General features: G+C 43.8%; 1 protein-coding gene across 1 annotated transcript in view; it reads left to right on the top strand.

The window, feature by feature from the left end:
- The window catches only part of PDE149 (integral membrane TerC family protein), a 188,362-nt gene that overhangs the window by 58,712 nt on the left and 106,328 nt on the right, over positions 1 to 23,322 (top strand). The window contains exons 7-8 of the mRNA XM_087699904.1: positions 11,085 to 11,165; positions 11,263 to 11,319. Coding sequence (XP_087556030.1) covers positions 11,085 to 11,165; positions 11,263 to 11,319 — 138 coding nt within the window. The remainder of the gene's footprint in view (positions 1 to 11,084; positions 11,166 to 11,262; positions 11,320 to 23,322) is intronic.

The following is a 23,322-nucleotide window of genomic DNA, read 5'->3' as shown; positions in this document are numbered from 1 at the left end:
ATCATTCAAAGCTTGCACAAGTGGAAGTGACTTGTTATCACAAACCAACACTCTCAATGCCAACGATTCCTATGTTACTTGCTCTTGAATCAACCTAGACTTTTCTCAAGTGTGGTTTTCTTAGTTGCTCTCACTTACCTTGACCAAGTGTGCGACGAATCTATTCGTTCACACTCCAACAAGTGCAATCCATATGAACACGTATTGTCCTCCATCTCAATTGACTTTCAAATGGGACATTGGAGGTGCAAAGTTCGTCCATAGTGTTGTGTACTGCAAATAATGTATAATACATGCAAACCTCAGTTCCAAATTGATCTGATTTGCTAAAAAAAGCTTGACCCCTGTTGATACATCATTTTCAATGCTTTGCCCTAATGTTTGCACATCAATTTAATGCTAAGCTGAGTAAATTCAGACTTGCACTATTGCCATGACAAACTAGCATTCAATCCATGTCCAAAACCAAAGGGCAAGTGCTTGGATATTGCCATATGCATTGCGTTGAATTTCACCCTACATTTCCCATTTCCCACGAGTGAAGAAGTGCAGCCTCACTTTCTTTATGATGAAATCGTCAAAAGATGCTTCCAATGATGAAACAATTGAGAACGGCCAATCCACATTGCTACAGTGATTGTATAGAAACCATGTGCTGAACCGCTACTATTCAAGTTCTCCAATGATTCGAACATATGCATAGAAGGGCTAGATTGCTCTGATTTAATTACATAGGCTGGTTTTCTAGCTCTTTTGTGTGACACAACTGTTTTACAGATGCTCAAGGACCTTGTCACCCTTGGTTAATTCACTCTAGTCAACCTCGGGTCTTTCCAAGTGTCCAAGAACTTTGTCACCCTTGTTTATATCGACTTAAGACTTTCAAGAAGTCTTTTTGTAGACGTCTGGTTGTCCAAACCCTAGAAAATACAATTAGCTTGGAGCTCATATCTCATGGAGCAATCTTTCAAATAAACGTGCTTGATATTGTTCCCATGCAGTCCCACACTATCCTTACTTTTTGAGATAGATCTTGAGTATCTACAAGGGGTTTCTTTTCTTTGCACTCTACCACCGGAATATGTAGTGCTCATACTTTTCTTCTTGGGGGCATTCATAGACTTATCTTTGCTTGCAATTGGTATTTTGTGCATCCATTTTTGATGTCTTGTGTGTATTCGGCTACTTGCGTCCGAGTGTTCACTTCTTTTGGGCACAAAGAGAGGGTGGCAATTCCTCAATTACAACTTAATTACAGCACTAAGCATTTATTTCAAAATTAAAAATACGAATTTACCTACCAATCTTTGGATAATGGACACTCGGTTGGCCCCAAATTTGGTGCACCTTTTAGTATTTCTTTAGCCTTATTGAAGTAGAAGTTGGTTTACAATGGGATTCTCCCAATCCCCTTTTGCAATCCAAACTCCCCTTGTTGTCTAAAGTGACCAATAAGTCTTCAATCTGATTTTTCCCTTGATTCAGGCAATCAATTGGCCTTCACTCACTTTGAGAAGAGTGGAAATACCCCAAATTTGATGGCTGGCGCCACCTGATCTTAGCTGAAAATCACTTTCAACCTTGAGAAGCTTGCCAAACATTGAAGGCTCCAAGTCCATAATTAGAGCCTTCAATGTTTGGCAAGCTTCTCAAGGCAATTGCTAAACCCTAATGTCTGCTCTAAATTAGGGTCTAGAGCAAAGAAAATTGAAATTCCTCAATTTCCAAGGATCTGAATGCTGAGATCTTTGATGCAAGGTTGTGAAATGGTTGGCGAATGAAAGAGAACGTTGAAGAGAGGGAAAATTCAAAGCATCAAGATAGAGTTGCAACAACTAAGGATGGTCTAACAAGTCATCCTTCTCCATCCATTTGGCATCCATTGGTGAATAGTTCTAAAGCTTCACCAAGTACCATTTGGAAATCTTACCTATGATCTTTCACTTTTTGTGTGTCAAAATCTACTCTGGTACCAGCATCTCATTGAGCACTCCAATCTCAGGCTGAATTTCAGCAGATATATCCTTTGGCACATCACTTTGAAAAGGCCTAAGCAAGCTCACATGAAAGGTATTGTGTATCCGGTAGTGTGGAGGCAATTTCAGCCTATAACATGCATCATTGATCCTGTCCAACACTTGAAATGGCCCATAGTATTATATACTTACCTTTGGACATAATCTCTCTTTGCCCTTCATCTTCTTCAGCCATGCTTTTTCAAAATGTAGCAACACATAATCACCATTTGCAAATTGCAAAGCATGCCTATGACAATCAGCTGCTCTCTTTTCTTTATCTTGTGATCTTTAAAGTGCATACTTAACCTTCTGATAAGCTGCATCTATGCTCTCCACATAGTTATCAGCCTCAAAGATATTATCTTTTGTGTGTAAAATAGGTTTTTAAAATCACACTTCGTATTTACAAAAGACGTGCAATTTAGATGCGAGTACCTTGACATATGCTCAAGATCACTTATATGAATAATTGTAAACTTTTGTTTTAATTTATAAAATGAAACTATATAACAGTCTATGAGCCTTTTCCCTTGTAGTGCATTCTTTATTCTTGATTGATAGCTTGGGTCACAAAGAGAGTTACCACCGTCTACCACCTCAAAAGGAGCCTTACTAGTGGAACTATGCACTATTTTGTTATATACAAACTCAACCAATGGCAAGTACTATTTCCATTGCGCTTTGTGGTTTGATACATAGCCCTTCAAAAGATCTAAAACTGTGGAGTTATTCTCCTTGGACTGACCATCAGTTTGTGGATGAAAGGATGAAGAGAATTTCATCATCGTGTCCATATTCTTGAATAATCCTTTCCAAAACAAACTTGTCAAGTATGGGTCACGATCACTAATGATCGACTTTGGCATACCATGGTATTTAAACACATGTTGCATAAAAAGACGTGCCATATGATCGGACTTTATCTTTTTCCTCATTGGAATAAAGTAGCTTTGCTACTGATCTTGCATATAATAGTCCATATCCATCATTCCTTGCAGATGTACATGAAAGCTCAAAGATAAAATCCATAGCAATGCTCTACAAAGGCCTCTTAGGAATAGGCAAGGACTGCAATAAACTTGGTATCTTTTACCTATCATATTTGTCTTTCTTGCATACTATGCATGCCCTGACAAAGCTTCTCAACATCATGCCTCAAGGTTGGCCAATAAAAAAAGTCCTTAATTGCCTTAAATGTGGCATTAATGCCTCTATGACGTGCATAGGGAGGAACATGAATTTCAGTCATTACCTTGGTCCTCAATTGTTTTGTGACACACAGTTGTGTATGCATGATGCATCATGAGAAAGCCCTCTCGAAGTACAAAGTGATCATGCTTCTGGCCATGGCAAAGCTGATTATATATATTTTTAAAGTATAAATCAACAGCATACTGATCCTTCATGGCATGTGTGATAAATCAGCTTTAGCCACTATATTTGTTTTGCGATCTATGTGTACAATTTGAAAGTGAAACATAGACAAGAAGTTTGCCCATTGTATATGCTTCTCAGGTAACTTTGTTTGAGTCAAGAAGTAGCGCAAAGTTTGATGGTGTGTTTGCACCATGAAATTAGCCCTTAAAAGATAGTGTTTCCATGTGGAAAGTGCATGAATTACATCGAATAGCTCTTTATCATAGACCTGCAAATTCCTCTTTGCACCATGGAGAACATGACTCTCACAAGCAATCACATGGTCATCCTGCATTAAAACAACCCCAATATTATTCTCACATGCATCACACTGCACAACAAATGACTTCTTGACCTCATGCATTTCAGGTGGCAAGTGTCCTAGAAGTGATTGATTTAGAGTGACCATAGTCAAGGTCCTTGACTTTGAGATTGATTTAGTGATTTATCGTGATGAGACACAACCTAGTGGCCTATACTACATTATCCAATTCCTTTCCAAGCGGACAATTGAGAGCTCAGAGTTCCATCGCTTCCAAGCTTTAGCCACTTCACAAGAGCATACGAACAATGGGCATCTTTGGCATTTTTACTTGGGATATCTTGGGTGCTACAACTCTCTTTATGAGTTGTCACATCAATAGATAGTTGAGGGCTTTCCACGTGTGAAGCTATCTCGAGATATTTGTAAAGCATGTCAACTCGGGAAGCAGCATCATATCCCGTTGCCTCAACAATCTACATATAGAGCTAAGGTGTCTCTTAGATTGATTCATGTTGATCTTTGTGGGCCAACATCCACTGTTGTCTTGAATGGCATACTTGACTTGTTTTTGATAGTGGATGATCATTCTAGATATATGTGAGTGCAATTTCTTAAGCATAAGTTGGACGCATTTATATATTTCTTTGCTTGGGTGCTATCGGTTTATAACTAGAGTGGTCGTTGTATAGGATGCATGGGGAGTGATAATGGAGGTGAGTTTATCTTCTATGAGTTTTTTGAGTTTCTATAAGAGCATGGCATCACTTGTGAGTCTACCTCTACCGACTCTCCCTCTCATAATTGAGTTGTAGAGCATAGGAACTAGACCATCATAAACATGACACGCCCTATGTTGTTTACCATAGAGCTACCTGAGCCCCTTTGGTTTGAGGCTATTAACACTTCGGTGTGTATTCTCAACCGGTGCTCGACTACAAGGCTATTCCTCAAAGGACTCTATATGAGACATTCTTTGGCCCTCGGCCTATAGTTTTCCACTTTAGAGTCTTTGGGAGTTATGCATACACGCACACAATGATGATATGATAGGAAACTTACTCTTTGAGTTGATCTCATTTTTGTGGAATACTTCTCTGAAGCGAAGGGCTATCGTTTATTCAATCCTCGGACTAACAAGGGGATTGTTAGGAGATGTAGTTTTTGATGAGAGGGATATTGTGCAAGCTTTTTCACCGGATTTCCAGCTGATTCCTTAGCGTATTCCATTGGAGATCATGTTTGCTAAACCCATTTCTTGGTCTACTAGCCGTAAGCAAGAGATAGTGGTGGTTTTCATGGATGAGGTTGAGTGTAGGGCTCTCCTTGATGACACCATCGAGGCCATCTACCCGAGGAGCATACTAGAAGTGCTTCAGTTCCCATGTGTTGTACCAAGTGTTATCTATTGTGACAATGAGAGTGTAATTGCAGTAGTTGGTAACTCGATCATCACACCTCGGACACCGCATGTTGGCGTACACTTTCATTTCACCAAAGATCAAGTTGAGCTAGGCACTATTTACCTAGAGTTTGTACCTTCACCGGACAACTTTGTAGAAATGTTGACCAAGGTGGCTAGTGCTTTAGTATTTACTATGTAGGATCAGCTTGGGTACATTGAAACCAATCTTCCTCCTCGGAGAGGGTGGTAAAACCTCATCAGGCACTTAATGACAACAATTAACAAATAAATAAAAGTTGAAATATAATCATGACATATTAGGCACTTGAAAGTATTTTGTAGCATTGCATATGTCCATGTGCATGATGAGAAATGAAATCACACTTTACCATTATATTCTTGGACATTGGACACCTTGTCATCTCAAAAATTGGTGCTTGTTGTGGTATTTCTTTAACTTTATTGCAATTGGATGGAGTACAACATAGATTTCTTAATCTTCCACGTTGATCCAAAATCCCCTTGCTATCACTACCGATTAGCAAATCTTTTGGGAAATTTGCCCCTTGATCTTCACCCATGACTCCAACAAATTGGACCCCTGATTGGCCCAATGCTGCCCCAAATCAAATGGGATGGGCTGGCATTTGAAATTCTTGGTAATTCCTTGAATTCTAGCTGCTGATTTCAATGTACGATGCCTCTTATTGCTGGCACGGGTCCCAAGGTGGTTACTAAACCCTAATTTCTGCTGAGAATGAGGATTTTCAATAGAAATTCCTTTGAACGGCTGAGATTTTCTAAGATAATCAGAGAATGGACAGGAGAAGGTGAGAGAATGTTGAGGAGAGGGAAATTTTTGATTTTCCACATGGAAAAACCTGTGAAACTGCTTGCTGCCTGCTCCGATCAGCATTTAATGCAATTGCTTGCTGCTTGGAGCCTCCAAAATGTTGTCTTCAACCCTTCACTACTGTCTCTAGTCCTAAGAAGCACAAACTTGTTGTTCCTTGCCTCGTGAAGGCCTCTAGCTGTTGTCGTGTGCTCCAGAATGTTGTCCACAGCTCTAACATCTAATCAGCGGCTCCCTCCCTCTCTCTCTCTCTCTCTCACACACACACACACACACACACACACACACACACACACGGCCACCATGAACTTAATGGACCTCTACAGTCCCCAAACAGCCTTCTCCCCCATTGCATGGGTATTTTTATCGAGTGATAGCCTTCTAATCCCAATTTCCAACAATTTCTAGCCATTTAATTAATTTTGAAAGTTAATTTCAGCCCTTCTCACCCTAGCCAAAATTAGATGCGCTCAATCCAATTTAATTGGCTAGGCCATTTGCAACCCCAAGTGATCCCTTGATCTTTGGATAAGCACAAATTAGTGCCTAGTTCTTGGTGTTACCATTGACACTTATTGGCTAGTTAAGGGCCAAACTGACACCTATTGACATCCAAAACCCAACTAGCATAACTTGTCACAACTGTTTTCTTTGATACCAATTGCTTTCTTGGGGTCCTTGGTCTGTTACCATGAAATAACTGCCATGTGCATCAACATTGCACATTTGATTATTAAATTAATCAAATGTTACTAGCAAGAGCAAAGCATCTTAGAAATTTCAAGTACCATGACAGACCTCCCCTAGTTGCACTCTATATAATTGCAATACAAGTTAAAGAAATATTGCAAGGTGCGCTAGTTTTAGAGGCAAGAGGGTATCCAATGTCCAAGAATGTTATGGTAAAGCATGCATTTCGGTTTATGTTTATTTGTTAATTTTTGTAATTAAGTACTTGATTAGGTTTTACCACTCTCTCTGAGAAGGAAGGTTCGTTTCATGGTTTTGTTGTGGGGACCATGAAATAATTGCTATGTGTATCACATATACCTTACAACATTTCACATTTGATTATTAAATTAATCAAATGTTACTAGCAAGAGCAAAGCATCTGAAAAATTTCATGTCCTTGTGACATACACCCTCCGCTACTTCTTCAGATTGATGAGGAGAGGGTGCTTTCCTTTGGCTTTCCCTTCTAGTTTGAGAGGGGGTGATTTTTTCTCTTGATGGCAACAAGGTGTTGTTTACAATTTTGTTTAAACATTATATTATACTTTGTATCTTCATCTGCATCATTCGGATGATCATGATTGTAAAAGGATGCTTGGGCAAGTCAACCATTCCCCTACGAGGGCACTGTCCAAGTGGCATTGTTGCATAGCATTTTACATGAGCATGATTGCATCTATATTGCCTATTGACTCCAGTGTATCGGTATTTTGTTCTTGTAAACATGCATTTGTGTGCATTTATCTCTTTTTAGTCTTTGAGTGGTCGACTCTAGATCCAATTGGATTCACAGCATTGCACATGGTAGTCTTTGAGGTAGTCTCCCCCGCTCAGCTTGCCTAGCTTGCTTTAACACTTCTTTTTTATCTCTCGACATACCCACCATATTTGCTTCATACACAGCCTACTACTTCATCATCAACACCTAGTAGTGGTAGGGATAGTCTTGTTTGTTTTGTGAAGATCTTGGGGCTGACCAAACCTTTCTTGCTTTGGGGCACTGTCACTCAATTGACTGAAAATTCATGGAAAATCCTCACTTAATACTAAATCTTTTGAAAACCAAAACCAAAGTCCTTTTAAAAAAAAGTCCATTGTATTTCCATTCACCTTTATCGAACTTAATAGGCCATTGGGCAGCCGATGTGCATTCTCTGTCCGATGCTCTATCCTTTCTGAGGTGAACGCTTGGGCCCCCTTGATAAGATAACCATCACATTTGTAGTCTTGGTAGGTCACTAGGTAGCCAATGTGCATCCTTTGCTCAATGCCTTGGGTGGTTTAGGGTGGGAGACCTTGGGAAAGTTAATTAATGAATTTTGACCATTTCTTTTAAATAGAGGTGGTTCGAGAGAGTTTGTGCCCCACATGTAAACCCTGATTTAGGAGGCCCCAAACTTTCTAATAAATAGACAAGCTGCCCTCCCACTCAGTCCAATCTTGTTTTTTTTTTGCAAGCGCTAGAGCTTTGCTGCCCACACCTTGTTCGTGGAGGACATCTCAACTGAAGTCGCCCCAATCTGTCTACCATCCACTGGTACGTGTTTCTAGCCATCTTGTTGATCTCCCCTTCTTCTACTGTTGCTCGTCCACAACACTCAGAAGGCTGTGTTAATTATTAGGCGACTACTCTAAGTTGCTCCCAGTTGCCTCACTAATAGATCTAGGACACATCATCAACTGAATTTGATGCCTAGCGACCTTCCCCAGCTTCTGGTGACAGCTTACTATTGTGTTTGACACCTAGGAGGTTGTGTTTATCACTATTTGTTGTGTTTTGACCTTCTTGGAGTTGATTTGCTTGTTGCCTACACCTTGGAGGCTGCATTTTCAGTTTTTCTCTCTCCTTTGCGTGTTTGATGTAGATTTGATATCCACACTGCTTCATTTGCTGCTGCTAGATGTCTTTGGAGGCTGCTTTGCTGTGTTTTTGGGATCCATAAGAGTATGACACACTCTCCAACTCATTCTCTCTGCCTTGGTCTTTAAGACATGAGAGTTCAAGGTTTAGTATTGATTCACTGCATAGTGTGTTTGTTGCATGAGCATTGTATTATTTAAATTCATTCATTCCAGATTATTCACTATGCTCATTGTCTCTAAGTTGCCCTAAGTCTAATTGTGTTCTATTATCAATTTGTGCTTTGTCATATGATTGTATTTGTGTTTTTGTGTTAGGGCATTTCTATACATAGGGCCGCTTTGTTGATGTGTCAAGAGGTGAGTCTCTTGTGCCTCACAATGATGGCTTTGATTTGGCTATAGTATGGGCTCTCGGTCGTTCACCATGTGGTTGAAGTTTCCATGCTCAGGAAAGTGCATTGGCCTTGTGTAGTGTGATTCCATGGCATGGGGTGGATGCTGTCTAGTAGGATGACTATATGCTTGTTGAACTAGTAGTGTTTGTGGGATTTGATCCATGGAAGAAATTCGTCATTGGTCTTTGCATGGATCCCTTTGGGCGAGCTGGTCTTCCTTCTATGCAGCACCTTTGGAGACTCAAGATGAAAGTCCCAGACATCTCTGGTCTTGGTACTCCATGACATGGTGCAGAGGTCTACAGCCCTCATGGAAGAGGCAATGACACCTCCCTCATATGTCATAGTATACGGTACAACTACATGTGTAGTGCTTCTTTGTCTTGGGCTCTGTGTGATAGAGTTGGCATATCCTAGGGGCATCTATCCATATGTGTGTCTTTGTCCTCAGTTGGTGGGAGGAGGTGCACATTTGTGCAATAGCAGCCTACGTACCATGGGAGAGGTGCATGTCCATATATAGTGGTTGGACAATAAATCCATCCTTAGAGAGTTAGGAGGTGGCTTTGGTAAAATTCCATCTTCGGTCCTAGAGGGAGAGGCGGTTTGATCCAAGTCCTCCTTGTCTCATCTCTCAAGATATCAGTCCTAATGAAGGAATTCAGCTCAGATCGGCTGGGGGGAAGTGTAGGATAATCCAGGCTGTAGTAATCAAAGGGCGGGTCCTAGCTAAAGTTCAACCTATGTAAGCTTATCCAAGCTGAGATATGTGTGCACCAACATTCCCTCACATGTGTCTTTGCTAGCTATCTCTAGGAGGTCAATGCTAGTCTAGAATATTTGTGGTACAGGAGCTTTCATATCCAATGTAAAAAAGACATTGCTCTAAAGAGTGCCTCCACAACCATAGGTGCTTTCTCTAACTTTGCTCTGATAATAGGGGGTTTTTGCCAAGTAGTCTCGTTTCTTTTGCACAAGGCATTCGAAGAGCATCCTTGCTTAGCAATGTGTTCGGCTGCCCAAAGCAATCTCTTTCTTTAGGTGTGTATGAGTGTCTTGCACTCATCATCATACCAGTCATTTTGGGGGTCATAGAATGTGGGGTTTGCACAGGGGCAAGGTGTGTGGGAATGAATACATAGCTGAACTATGTGCCAAATTTCTCGTGCATTCTTCTAGGCATGTGCTCAAATCTAGCATATGTAATCTATCATGCATATATATATATATATATATAAATAGGATCTCATCTACAATGTTTCTCTCATGTGCCCATAAGAGACTATAAAGGTCAACATGGCATGATCTATTGCTATCCCAATTGGTCTTCTCAAAATGTCAAAGTTCTGATGTTTGGTATTAACCATGGTGATCCTATCAAGTAGTCCACTGTACTTGCCCCCGGCTTGTGGTTCCAATGTATCGGGGCATCTGAGCCTGGCCAACATGAGTGACCATTGAAAATGGCTTATCTATCTGCACTTCTCAGAGCTAGCAAGTGTATCCCATAGGTTCTCACTTCTCTGTCTTGGGCCATCCTATGTAGACCCACCTCATCTGCATTGATCTCTTTGAACATGGCATTCTCTTGTATGTAAAAGTCACTCTGTCTAGCCCCAGTCCATACGTTAGAAACCCCTACAAATAGTATACCTCCCAAGCTGGCATGTCTCAGGGTATCCTTATATAATGCATCAAAAGGTGACCCATCCTGTGAAGCGTAGCTCAAGTTTTCAGGGGAAAAGTAGCTTATAGTGATGATGCCATATGGTTTCCCCGTGTGTATTCTGATCCACAGCGTCACATTGTGTGACGAAAAGGAAAGTGATGTAATTTTCAAATGTGACGCGTTTTGTGACAGAATGTCACTAGGATGGCATCTTGGGTGGCCCAAGGCCTCGTTCCCTTACTTGTGACTATGGCATTTGAACATATGCGTCTTTTCTGAAGAAAAACAAGTGGAAGGAAATTGCATATTTAGCATGACCTAAATTGTGTTTATATTAGAAAGCAGAAGGAAATGATATCATCCAATTAACTTCAGCATAAGCTAGATTGTATTTATAGTAGAAACCATAAGGAAATGACATTATCTGATTGACTATGGCTGTTTGTGTCTATCTCATGTCTACTTTTGCAGAGTCGTATTTTGACATACGGAATTTCAGGAGCCATTGTTTTTCGAGCGACTATGATACTTCTTGGGGTTGCCACTATACAGGTATGCAGAATGCATGTGAGCAGAAAATGCAGCTCTTTGTACTTGCATCTTTGAAGGCTCCTGATTTGGACTCGTGTGCTTTTGCATTGTTCTACAGAGATTTGAAGCTGTGAATCTTTTCTTTGCGAGTGTCCTCATTTTCACATCTTACAAGGTTTTTATATGTTTCTTTATTTCCCTAAAAGTCTTCCTGTTCTCTACAGTGATCTTATTGACATAGAAAGAGTATTTTGGAAAAAGTGTTAGCATTGCTGCCATGTATTAGCAAATCTTCCTTCCCTTGGGTTGGTGGGTGTGTGGTTGAAATCTTCTTGGATTTCAAATAAACTATGAATCTGAAGTACCATTTTTGAAATGTACTGCTAAATTTTTAACCACGATCCATCTTTGCAATGCTTGCAAGGGCTTTCTTCTAGTGGAGTCCTGCCTAGAAATGTGGTACTGGAATTCTGGAGCAAATGCTCAAGTTGTAGCATGCATGAATGATCTTGTCATAATAGGTCTGTTCCAAGCCTGTAGGAGGTTCTGTAAGATGTCCTACACATTTCCATTTGTTGTTCATGGAGTGAATCTAGGACTTCCTAGTAGATATGTCCAAGAAATCAACAGCCTGGCTACATCTGGCTGTCTATATTTACCAATACCAAGCAATAATGCTAGCTATGAGCTCCCATCTATGACAATGTCACCGAGTCCACACTATCTGTGAAAATTCTGGTATGATAATCCTGTTCACAAGCTGCCCTGAAACAGGATAGGCATGACACCCCTGTACATTCTCATATCCACACGTGTGTCCTTTGCAAGTGACTTAAGTAACCGTCCCCCACCTAGCAATCATAGAGTCTACAGTGCCATAAAATACCATCCTAAGGGTTCTCCTCTAGACCTCTTGAGCCCTTGGGCAATCCCATATGGAGTGTCTCTGTGTCTCCTCATGCTCCCCACATCTAGCGCAAGGGACAGGTTCTCTACTGTAGCCAACCCATGCATCGACTGCCAGAGTAGGGTGTGCTAGTAACCAAAGAAAGAGTAAAATATGTTTTTGGTCTAAAGTTGACCTCTAATCTCCTCCAAAAGTCTGCAAGGAATGGCTGTGATATGCCCTGGGTAGTCTAATGGTGAGCAGCTGCTATGATATACTGTGGGTAGTTCAATTGTGAGCAGCTATGATGTACCGTGGGTAGTCCAATCTGCTCCAGAAGTTGAAGGAAAGGCTGTGCTATACCTTGGGTGGTTTAGGATTTAGACACAGATTGTGCACTCTCTATGTGGAAGATGCGAGAGGATACAAGGCAGTTTGGAGACTATGAGGAGAAGAATAGATGCTTTTCCCAAGAGGTGGGATTTTGGTACTTCTTCCTTTCCTAGACCCTCATGGTTTGGCATTATAGACCTCCCAACTGGTTATTTATCCAAGCTTTGTAGTAGACTTTCCCCTTGTTGCATATTTTTTGATATGGAAGTCCCTTAAATGCATGGTTGCATTCTGTCTGCGATCCGTATAGTACAATCTGTCCAGTTTTCATTCTTTTTTTTTTTTTTGGCAGTGAGTTGGTGTTGAAAGAAAATTGGTTTTTTGCTTTATCCTTTCCTCTTTATCCTCACTAACCTCTACCTATACCTGATTTACTACCTTCTCTTCTACCTCTCTCTTACAAGCTCTTCTACTCATCTTTCTCGGATCTCCTTCATCCACTTCTCTCTACCTTTACATCCTCCTCTTCCTCTTGTATCTTATTCCCTATATGTTGCTCTATTTCTATAGTCTCTTCCTTTACCTCCTCTTCTTTCCCTTCCCCTACCTCTCACGATGCCTAAGCCTCTTGATAAGGCCTTTGCATCACACAAAGCTCACCTTGAGTCTTACCCTTCAGTTTCTTTTTGTATCTACTACTTTTTGTACTTGCCATTTTGCACTTGTGACTTACCATACCATGACTCATGAATCATCATCCATCATTGTAGCTAGCTTTTTTTTTTTGATCCATTGTACATGTTTTCAATCTTACGAATGAAATTGAATCTCGGAAATTACTCTTGACTAGAGTCTTGGATTTACTTTTTGTCTCAACCTCTCATCATGTTCACGGCTCATTGTTGAAAATTGAAGCAAAGACATTTGTGGTTTGTAAATTGTATTAGTATTGGATGGATAATCCCTTGTGACACTATGTTATGGGCAGCCACTCTCATGCTAAAACAAGTAATATTTACTAGCCTAACCCTTAATTTTCTTTGTATTTTTTAATGACCATATGAAAGGCCAGATTTCATTCGACATTTTTTTGTGTATGTTTGATACTGTACTAAGTCCATGGGCTGGACGGATTGGATGGACCATACTTGACTACCTTGATTACAAGGCTGGTTTGTATTTTGCATTTTGTCTTGAGATATTTTGTTCCGAGGAATCTTATTAATAAAATTTATTCTCTTCTTTGAAATTAAAGTCTATGATATCCTATAGATTTGTTGTTTGTAGAGTGAGTCAAGTCTCACATTGTGAAATCGAAAGTTATAACCCGTGCATGTCCATATGTGTGTGTGTGTGTGTGTCTACTTGGAACTTTAAATAATATTAATCCTCATCTTCTTTTTTATGTGCAGGGATTTTTACAATCCTAACCCAAAATAACAATTAGTGGTCACTTGTTGAGAAAAGAAAGGCGCCCTACTTGCTTATCCCTTTGCTAATGCATTGATTACTCTAGGAGAACAAGTCCTCTCTTGTATTAAATGGACGGGCAAACCTACTGCGGAAGGAAATTCTCTTTGTCAAGATAGCTTGCACTGGAGTAAAGTGTTGTGAGAGAGCTGAATGAGTTGAAAGAATCATATTCTTTGATCCTCTACTCTTCTTTATAGAAGCATGCAAGGCTTAGTCAGGGAATATCTAGGATTAAAGATGTACTTACTACTCACACTTGAGGCTAATGTCATGACATTCCCACATGCAGCTACATGCCTTGAGTCACCATTATCGACTATTGTCGAGTATTTGAAATATGCAGTATTCCTTTCTTCCTGTGCCAAATTTTAGTTTAGATAACAGGCTGTAAGATTGGATAAGTCCAAACAATGGCAAAGAGTCCTCTCTTCATGGGATGACAAATGTATTTTATTGTTGCAACCTTAGCCATGGAACTCAGAGCATGCAAGGCATTTTTCACAGCAATTTGCCTCTAGAAGAGTTGCTTTTCTCTGGAGGTGCATGCTGAGAGTAGTTCCTTTGTGATCATTGCTTGTAAAATTGCTCCACTTGTTTGCCATATAAGTGGAGCTTCGCGCGCTGTCGTGTAGTCTCTGCCAGTCCGTTGCTTCCTTGGAAACAGTGTCAGCTGCCTCGCATGGTCAAAATTGACTTGTTGCCTGCTTGTGACTGACTATCTACTTCCATGCTATGCAGAGTTAAAAGGAGATGCCATCAACAAGCTCCCCTAGCTCCAGGTGCCACCTGCACGGCATTCAGCCCCAGGTGCCACCTGCAGTATGCCACCTGGTTTGCATTGCTAGCGCCAGCAGTGCTGCTCCCTGTTCGTCTCCAGAAGAGCCCGCCACCTGAGCAGTCACCAGCCAGTCCCTATGCTGCCTGTTGTGTGAGCTGTTCACTTGGCCCCCGGCCTATCCACCTGCTGCAGGCGCTCGCCTACTGCGCCAGACCACCACAGCCGCTCCCTATGCCCTATTCTGGAGGCGCTGCCAGTGCTGGAGGAGCCCTCCAGCTCTGCGCTTCCTGTCCCTACCCCAAGCACCACCTACTGAACACCACCAGCAACCGTCACCTCAGCCCAGGCCCGCTAGGTCCACCCGATATGCCCCAACTCTGCATTATTAGAGCGCCTGCAGACACTGAAGGATTTCAAGGAGTTCTGCTGCAACGGGACTGTGGTAAATGATCCCGAGCTTGGCCATGTCATTCAGCTTCAATGTGATCAGCACAAGAACATCTCCAACTTCCTTGTACAGGCTGGCCTTGTGAAGAAAGACCAGATCAAATTCATGGTGTCTGATATCTTTGATCGTGAAGGCAATATATGGTGAATGGGGTATCTGTGAATCGATGACCTTGTAATGCATTGGCAGTCGTGATTGGGCCCGTGGAAGGGACCATTCTAACTAGCTATTGACGTGCTATGGCGGTTCTGCCGTCTGCCTCACGCATGAAAGACCTCCCCAGTCGACCTACTCCGATGCCTCCATTCTATGCTGCACATTCATACCACCAGCATTTGTTGCTCCCTCCGTCTGTAGCAACATTCGCCCGGTATCACAGCAGCTAGATTGGTAGTCCCTAGTAGTGATGCGCAATGGAAACCTTTGGTTAGACGTTGGAGCATTTTGCGAGTGTCCCCTAGTCAAACACTTTGCGCGTCGTTCTCTTTGAGGAACAACTCCTTTCCGTTCGTGCCACAGAGCTGGAACTAAAAGAAACAACAATCTATGGACAGGTCGTAGGACACTCTCCATCCAGGCTGAGCTTCGGGATTGGATCCACTCCACGCTACGCGTTGGCACAACGTAGATTGCAGAGGCAGTTCTCATGGTTTAGGGGATCTTCATGGTTCGACTCACCTCCGTAGATACAGCCGGCGAGCTAGTGGATAGCTCACCTTATGCCTCCACGAAGGGGGTCATTTATATGGTTCCTTGGTATGGTGGTTTTAAAGTGGAGGAGTTCGCGCTCCACAACAGGTTTCGTAGACACCCAGCCACCCTTCTATTCCCCCGATTGGCGGTAGAGTATTGTCAGTTAGTGGAGGACTTTGGACGGCTTTTTGGCCCAGTTATTTCTCCCTTCTTTGCGGATGCAGTGACAGTCGCAGGAGTCCCGAAGGTAGGGTGGCTATAAAAAATACAAAGAACATAGCCAAGTTTCTTGAGATTGAGGCATGTAGGCACTCTTTCAGGCAGCATGTTATTGTGACAGAGCAACCTGGCCAATGCTTGTGGGCGATGCCATGACTTTGGGCATGAGGCAGCAGATTGCAGCTAAGGTGGCTCAGCCAATAGAACCATGGGTGGATGCTGATGGTTTCACACGGGTCCAACGATGACAGAGAGGGAGACGGTAGGGGGGGTCTCAGCCAGCCCCTCAGACACAACCATGGCAGCAGAGAGCAGGAGCAAGTGATGGGCCCCCATAAGAACACCTCGTAGCACCCCCCAACTTGTCCCACCTAGCAGGATCACAGGCCTCCACCCCCACCACCCACTGAGATGTCTAAAACCCCCCCCAAAACCCTATCCTACAACCTCCCCCTTACGAAGCCACTCGTCCCCTCACACCGGCTTTATACGTCTTATCACCCACCACCCCTTACTCGTGCTCTTTCCTACCTTCTCCTCCTCCCCTCCCCCCCCCCAACCCCCCTTCCACAGCCTCCCCCTTCCGGGACCACTCACCCCCTCACACCCGCTTTATACGTCTGATCACCTACCACCTCTCACTCGTCCTCTTCCCCACCTTCTCCCTCGCCGATCAGCCCTCGCGATCCTCGCCCAGTACATGTCCCCCCTCCCCTTGACAGGCGCAATTTCTTCCCCAGGAGTTTTTCCGCAGTAGTCCGTGGTCTTATTTGAGAGTTGCAGAGCGCGGAGAGTTTCCACTACCTCTGGAGGTGGGGATCTTCATGGCCCGCAAGTCAAGGAGAGGCAAGGTACAGACGGATGTGATCGAGTGGCCCCTCGTACAGGCTGCCCGCTTCTACCAGTGTATAGAGTCACACCCCTCAGCCTGGCTGATAGACGCCTTGGTGGTACCACTTGGAGCATCTATCACCCCCATGGTCCGCTTGAGAGCCACTATGGGGAAATGGAGCTCGCTCTCCAAGCTTGTGGCTAAGCGCAATCGCATGCCCCATAGCTCTTTCTCTTCATTAGCAGCTTCCACACCGAATAGATGCTTGTTCAGCCAATCACAGGTTCCCCCATGAATATACACCTAGCATCTTGGAACGTGAACAACCTCCATTATAGTGGGGCACGTGGTTCTAGGAAATTGATTGTTCGGCAGGAGCTGGAGCCTGCTCTTGCCGGACGGATTGACACCTTACTTCTTCAGGAGCACAAACTCACCCCCTCCCAGGCCCATCGAGTAGGGAAGGTACTTCCAAGCAGCTCACACACCTACTGGGAGTACTCCATCGGTGTCCACGGCAGGAGTGGAGGCGTATGTACCTCTATTGGCCTGAGCCTCATCGCTTGTGTACAAGACCATGGGACGATTGTCGTAGGGAGGGTCCTATGGATCAGACTGTATATAGGGGATTGGTGCCTTTGAGTTCTCAATGTTTATGCTGCTATTGAGGTTAGGGCATGCAACAGGTTTTGGGTGGAGATTGTAGGCGGGACTTCCAAAGGTGGACTCTTGGATTGTTGGAGGAGACTTTAACAACCTGGAGGCCTTAGAGGACTAGCAAGGCAGAGGCAGAGATTACTAGGGTATGGCAAGGGAGGAGCAGGAGGCATGGGAGGTCTTCCTCCTTGTAGTAGGAGCACATGATACTTGGCGGGACCCATCTTTCCATAGGAGAGAGAGGTTCTTGGACTTCTCTTGGGGATATAAGCGACTGGGCGGAGCTCTTTAGGAGCAGCTGGATAGGTTCTATGTGGGAGAGTGGGGATGCTCTTGTGGAGGCTAGGTAGGGCAGTTGGCTGGTACCACTTTGTTTGATCATTGACGAGTTCTCCTCACTCTTGATGCTCTTGCTTCAGCCCATGGCACACGATCATATCGGATCCTAGACTCGATCTACAAGAGAGAGGAGGCAGATTGAGTGGACTAAGGAGTGGTTCAGGGGGGACCAAATCGTAGAGGAGGTTGCAAAGGCTTTAGTTGAGTCGAGCAGGATTTGCTAGGAGGCAGGCCTGCAGGCTAGGCAGCAGAGTTGGGAGGAGGAGAGAGCACTCCGGGGAGACCTAGTAGCCATGGAGAGTCTACTCCAAGAGGCACCAAGGGATCCCACTCTCCATACATAGGAGGTCATGCATGGGCAACCCTTGCTAGCCTTGAGGACAGGCGCTCTGAGCTCTCTTTCCGTACCTTAGCAGCTTTTCAGCTTGGAAGGGGGACATGATGTGTAGAGAATTTTTTCACGTGCATCAGCCTCACACTTCAGGAGACCAGATTCACAGCCTCCGTGATCAGCATAGGAGGTTTTGTTTAGCCTCGATGAGGTGTTGGAGATTGCCATTGACTTCTACAGACAACTTTTTTAGCAAGAGGTAGTCTCATGCAGAGTACAGTGATGTAGACAATAGGTTTGGGATTGCATCCCGCTCGTGGTCACAGAGGAGATGGGACACTCCTCTCCTAGACCCCTTCACAAAGAAGGAGCTAGTTGAGGCCTTCAATTCACAGGATATCCAAAAATCCTCAGGAGAGGATGGTCTTTCTAAGGCCTTTTCAGGATGTTAGCGAGGTGTTGAGTTGAGGAGGAGGGAGATTGACTTAGTGATCCCTCCCCGGAGTGGCTAGATCCCCCCGATCCGAGAGTTGGTGGAGCCGGGGGAGGTGTGGGCTGCTAGATTCTCACCAGCAGGTATCCCCTTATAGGTGGCAAGTAGAGTGGGTGCTGCCCCCTGCGGAACTTTCTTTACTGTGCAGGATGGGGAGCATCTGGCTCTTGACAGAGGACAACAGGATGAGGAGATTGCTGTCCTTTCTTGGAGGAGGATCCGTGTGGTCGGACTCTAAGGGAAGACTTGGCGACTGGACCCTTACGTGCCTCGAGAGGAGTTTCAGGAGTGGTGCGTTTGGATATGGGAGAGTAGGCCACTTGATGAGTTGGAGTGGATCCTGGAGAGTGGCTATGGCCGGCCACTCCGGTTGCTAAGAAGCCTTTGAGGTTCTTGGAGTACACAACCAGGATTGTTAGACATGTATTGATGCAGGAAGACATGGATTGGGCGCCTTTGCGCAACAGATACCGTGCGGAGCATAGCATCATGGATGCCATCCATTGGACCTTTTGGTGTCGCCTGTGGGACAGCTGGAGGCCGAGGAGGGTGTCGTATTTCCTTTGGCTTTTGGCACATGGGGGTTTGATTGTTGGGAGTTGGTTGGCCCAGATGCAGTAGGATGGAGGTTGTAAGCATTGCCTATAGCAGCACTTGGAAACCCCAAAGCATTGCCTGTGGTCTTGCAAGGCGGCATAGCTCGTGTGGAGAGGAGCCTGCTGTATTCTCTGCTATGTGGCACTCAGCCTGGATGTATCTTGTGGGGGGCTTTTTGCTGGTAGGCAGTCAGCCAGGGCCGTCACCTATGAGGCCAGGATATAGGACACGATTTTTCTCATCAAGGCTGGGTCTTGTGCAGTGGTCGGCTTGGAGGCTTTACCCATCCGCCAAGTATTGGAGCCTGTATCAGAGCGCTTAGAGGTGTGGGAGATCATAGGCAGTCTTACAGGATGGCACATTTGGAAGGCACACTGCCAGGTGGTTTTTGGCGGGGAGTGCCTTTCAGTATGTGTGACTTTGGTAGAGGTTTGGGCCTCCATCGTCCACTCCCTCTGCGGCCGGTGGGACCAGGTGCAGGGCGAGTCTTGAGCTCGTCAGGAACTCTGTTTTCACTTTCTGTGCACTTGGGGTGGCCATGACCTATTCTTCATGATGCAGGAGGGCAGCCCCAAATGGTGATACATCCCCCCTCCATGGCTTCTTGCCCCCGGCCCCGCACACTGCCTTGAGATTCTTGTATACATGATGATTTTGTGATTTGCATCAGCTCTAGCTAGTCTGTTGAGCATGTGCACTTCGTTGTATTCAGCCTTCTGAGTAAATATAATTAGCCACACTTTACTTGGAAAAAAAAAAATTGGAGCTTCTAAAGAGTTAACTCTACAAATTTTTTTTGTCCTTGCTCCCAGGACCTTATTTGGAGAGTATTAGACTTTCTTAGGGTGCACTTTCCATCTTTTAGATTTGGGAGGCTCTTTTGGTTGTCTCAAGGATTTGCGTTCCATGTGAGGGGTCACATTGGCTTTTTTTTTTGGGTTTCTTTTTGGCACCGTGGATTATTTGAAAACTCTGCAAATTGGCAACATTTGAACATGTCATATCTGATGGCTATCCCTACTTCAAGATATCTTTGCGTCAATCTCTCTTTAATGGACTTTCTACCACATATTGGATGGATTTCAACTTTTTGGTCTTTCTTAGGAGTGTTTTTAATGTTAGTTGTGTGACCCTTGCTGTTTAGCCTCTTTGTAATTCTATTATTGATTAATGTGTGTGTGTGTGTGTGTGTGAGAGAGAGAGAGAGAGAGAGAGAGAGAGAGAGAGAGAGAGAGAGAGAGAGAGAGAGAGAGAGAGTGAGAGAGAGAAGATAAGATCTATTAACGTCTCTAAAAGGCTAGAATGGCCTATGAGACCATAACCAATACAACTGGTATCATCATCTCTCGTCAGAGAAGAAGAGATAGAGATAAATGTGTAGGTCTACATGGTGGATTGGGATGAGAAGTATGGAAAGCTAAAAAAATTTGAAAAAGCTGAAAAAACTAGGTTTAAAAAGATTAAAAGAGTGTAGAGTATCTCCCCCTCGATCTATGGAATCCACCAAGACTCTGCAAGCTACCTCTGACTAAGTTAGTGATATGAATGTGATGCATATGGGCATGCCTATGTCGCTTAGTAGGTACTCTAGGGCATCGTGCTCTGTGTAATACTATAGCTTTGTCAACTGTGGTGCCGTTGAATGATATCCCTCGATGACGCCTATCAATAGGAGATTTAGTGTTTGGGGTGGCAGCAATTGGGTGTTCAGCTACATCGAAAAAGTTTGTAACTGCTCTCTGGAGGGGTGGATGAGGCTGAGGTTGCCTCCTATCCCATAACAATACTGCTTTGTGTAGCTGGAGCTCCAATAAGAAAGACCCAAACATCTTTGGTCCTCGTAGTCCATCACTTGTCTAAGTGGTCCAAAGCCCTCCTTAAAGAGGCAATGATAGTGGCCTCAGATATCATAGTATACAGTACATCTGCAAATGTATTGCTCCTACGTTTCTAGCTCCCATCCACAAAGTTGGCACATCTTCTCATTGGTTGCAATATGGCTCCATCGACTTGCCTCAATTGACAACTGATGCGATGAGGTACGAATTTGACCAATAGCAACTTGGAGTCCATGGGAGAGTTGAGCATCCATGTATCTTGGCCTCACTAGGAAACCATCATGAGAGAGTTGCAAGAAGTGGCATTGGTATTGTGCCATTTTCATGCCTAATGGGAAAGGGGGACTTGGACCAAGTCCTTCCTATCTCCACTTTAGTGATATCTACTTTGATCATTCTATTCACCTCTGCACGGTTGAGACTCAAAGTAGGGCAATCAAGGCTGTAATCAAATGGTGGCAGTCTGTCTGTACTCATGCCATGTAAGTTCAGCCACATGCTTATATGTGCATACCAACACTATCTATCTCTCTTTGTTGCAAGCTGTCTTGAAGACTCCAGGGCTAGTCTAGAGTATCAGTCTTTAGGGAGCTGACATATCCTTTGGAGGAAAGTAATTGCTTGGAACAATGCCTTAACTACCATGGGTGCAACACCTAATTCTGCTAAGATGATCTCCTGTGGTACCGAGGCTTTTGCCCTTATCATACGTGCTATCGTCATGACCAGCGGTCTTTCCATATGTTCCCGACCATCATAATGTTGTGCTTCCGGTCCATCACAACCCATAAGTGGCATCTATCTAGTGTGATAAAGGCTTGGGCCCCAAATGGCTGCCCCATAGAGTAGTGTGGGCATAACTAAAGTGTCAGAAAGACACAATTTTGTACGAGGCTCTTGAAATTGTATGTGAGCATACTGCCGCTCTAGGGTACCCAAAGCTGCATATGCCTGTGCAAGCGTAGCCTCTGAAGTTTCGTTCCATGAAAACTCTGGCCCTTTGAAAGTGACCCCAAGGTATACATATTGTCTAACCATTTCCAAAGGCTGACCGTCCTACATAAAGTGATGCTCTGAACGTGTCACCCAAGCTGCCGAGGTGTTAAAGGCCATAATTTTAGTCTTTCCAAGATTAACCTTGAGACCTTTATCTTCACAGAACACATGCAATGCATCCAGATGTCGTTGTAGTCCCTTAGGTGAATTTGAGATAAGCACCATATCATTTGCATATAACAAAATTGGTATCAGTAACCCAGCCAAGCTAGCTTCCATACCACCCCATCTCTGTATGTAATCAGAAATCTCATCAATATACAAATCCAAACAGCAAAGGAGAGAGGGGATCGCCTTGCTTTACACCAACCGTGATAGACATTGAGTCTGTTGTACCTCCAGACACTCCTACTCTCCCTGTTATAGTTTCATACAATGCATAAATATACCCTTGTATATCCTCTAGGACCCCAATGGCTTGCAACCTTTGCATGAGTCTTGCACGTGGTACAATATCAAAAGGCTTGCAAAACTTCACAAAACAGCAGTAGATTTTTTTTCTTTGTGATTGTCCCTCCTTAATCAAGGCCCTTAGCGCGAATATATGGTCTAGCATGTTGTATCTGTGGCAGAAGCCAGCTTGGCCTGTAGACCGTATTTTCTTTGTTTCAGCCTACCGACTCAACTCATGCTCCATAATAGAGGCATATATCTTTGCTAGCATATGGCCAATCATAATAGTATGGTAGTTGTTAGCGACCAATGGATCTCCACTCTTAAAAATCGGCACCATTGTGTGGTCACACCAACTTACTAGAAACCCCTCACATGCGGCTCTATTGAAGAGATTCGCCAAGATAAGGGCCAGTGCATAACATGCATGTGCAAAATGCTCTGCCACAAGGCCATCTTGATCATGTGCTCTCACATTCTTCAACCTCCAAATGGCATATCTCACCATTTTTTCCGTAAAGAAACCACATTGTGTTGGCCTAGAGTTTGATGGACAGGGTATTTGCTCTTGTGATGGAACATCATACAGTGCCCTAACATGTTCATGCCATACCATAGGTGATGTCAACTGAATTGGGGGTTGTCTCCCATGAAATTTCCTCCATGCCTTCTTGCTGCTGGACAAGTAGCATAGCCGTGGTCTACTAAAGATACACTTCCACCTGATAGATTTGAGCCCTTGATGCATTATGTCTTGGTTACAAATGCAGGAGAGCCTCTCACCTATGATGAGGCTATGCGCAGGGGTGACA

The sequence above is a fragment of the Lygodium microphyllum genome, chromosome 2 (genome assembly GCF_053477565.2).
Source record: "Lygodium microphyllum isolate KBCC chromosome 2, Lygodium_microphyllum_v1.1.10, whole genome shotgun sequence".
In the NCBI taxonomy this organism is placed as follows: Eukaryota; Viridiplantae; Streptophyta; class Polypodiopsida; order Schizaeales; family Lygodiaceae; genus Lygodium; species Lygodium microphyllum.
The sequence above is the reverse complement of the archived record's forward strand: the minus strand, read 5'-3'. Positions and strand labels throughout refer to the sequence as shown.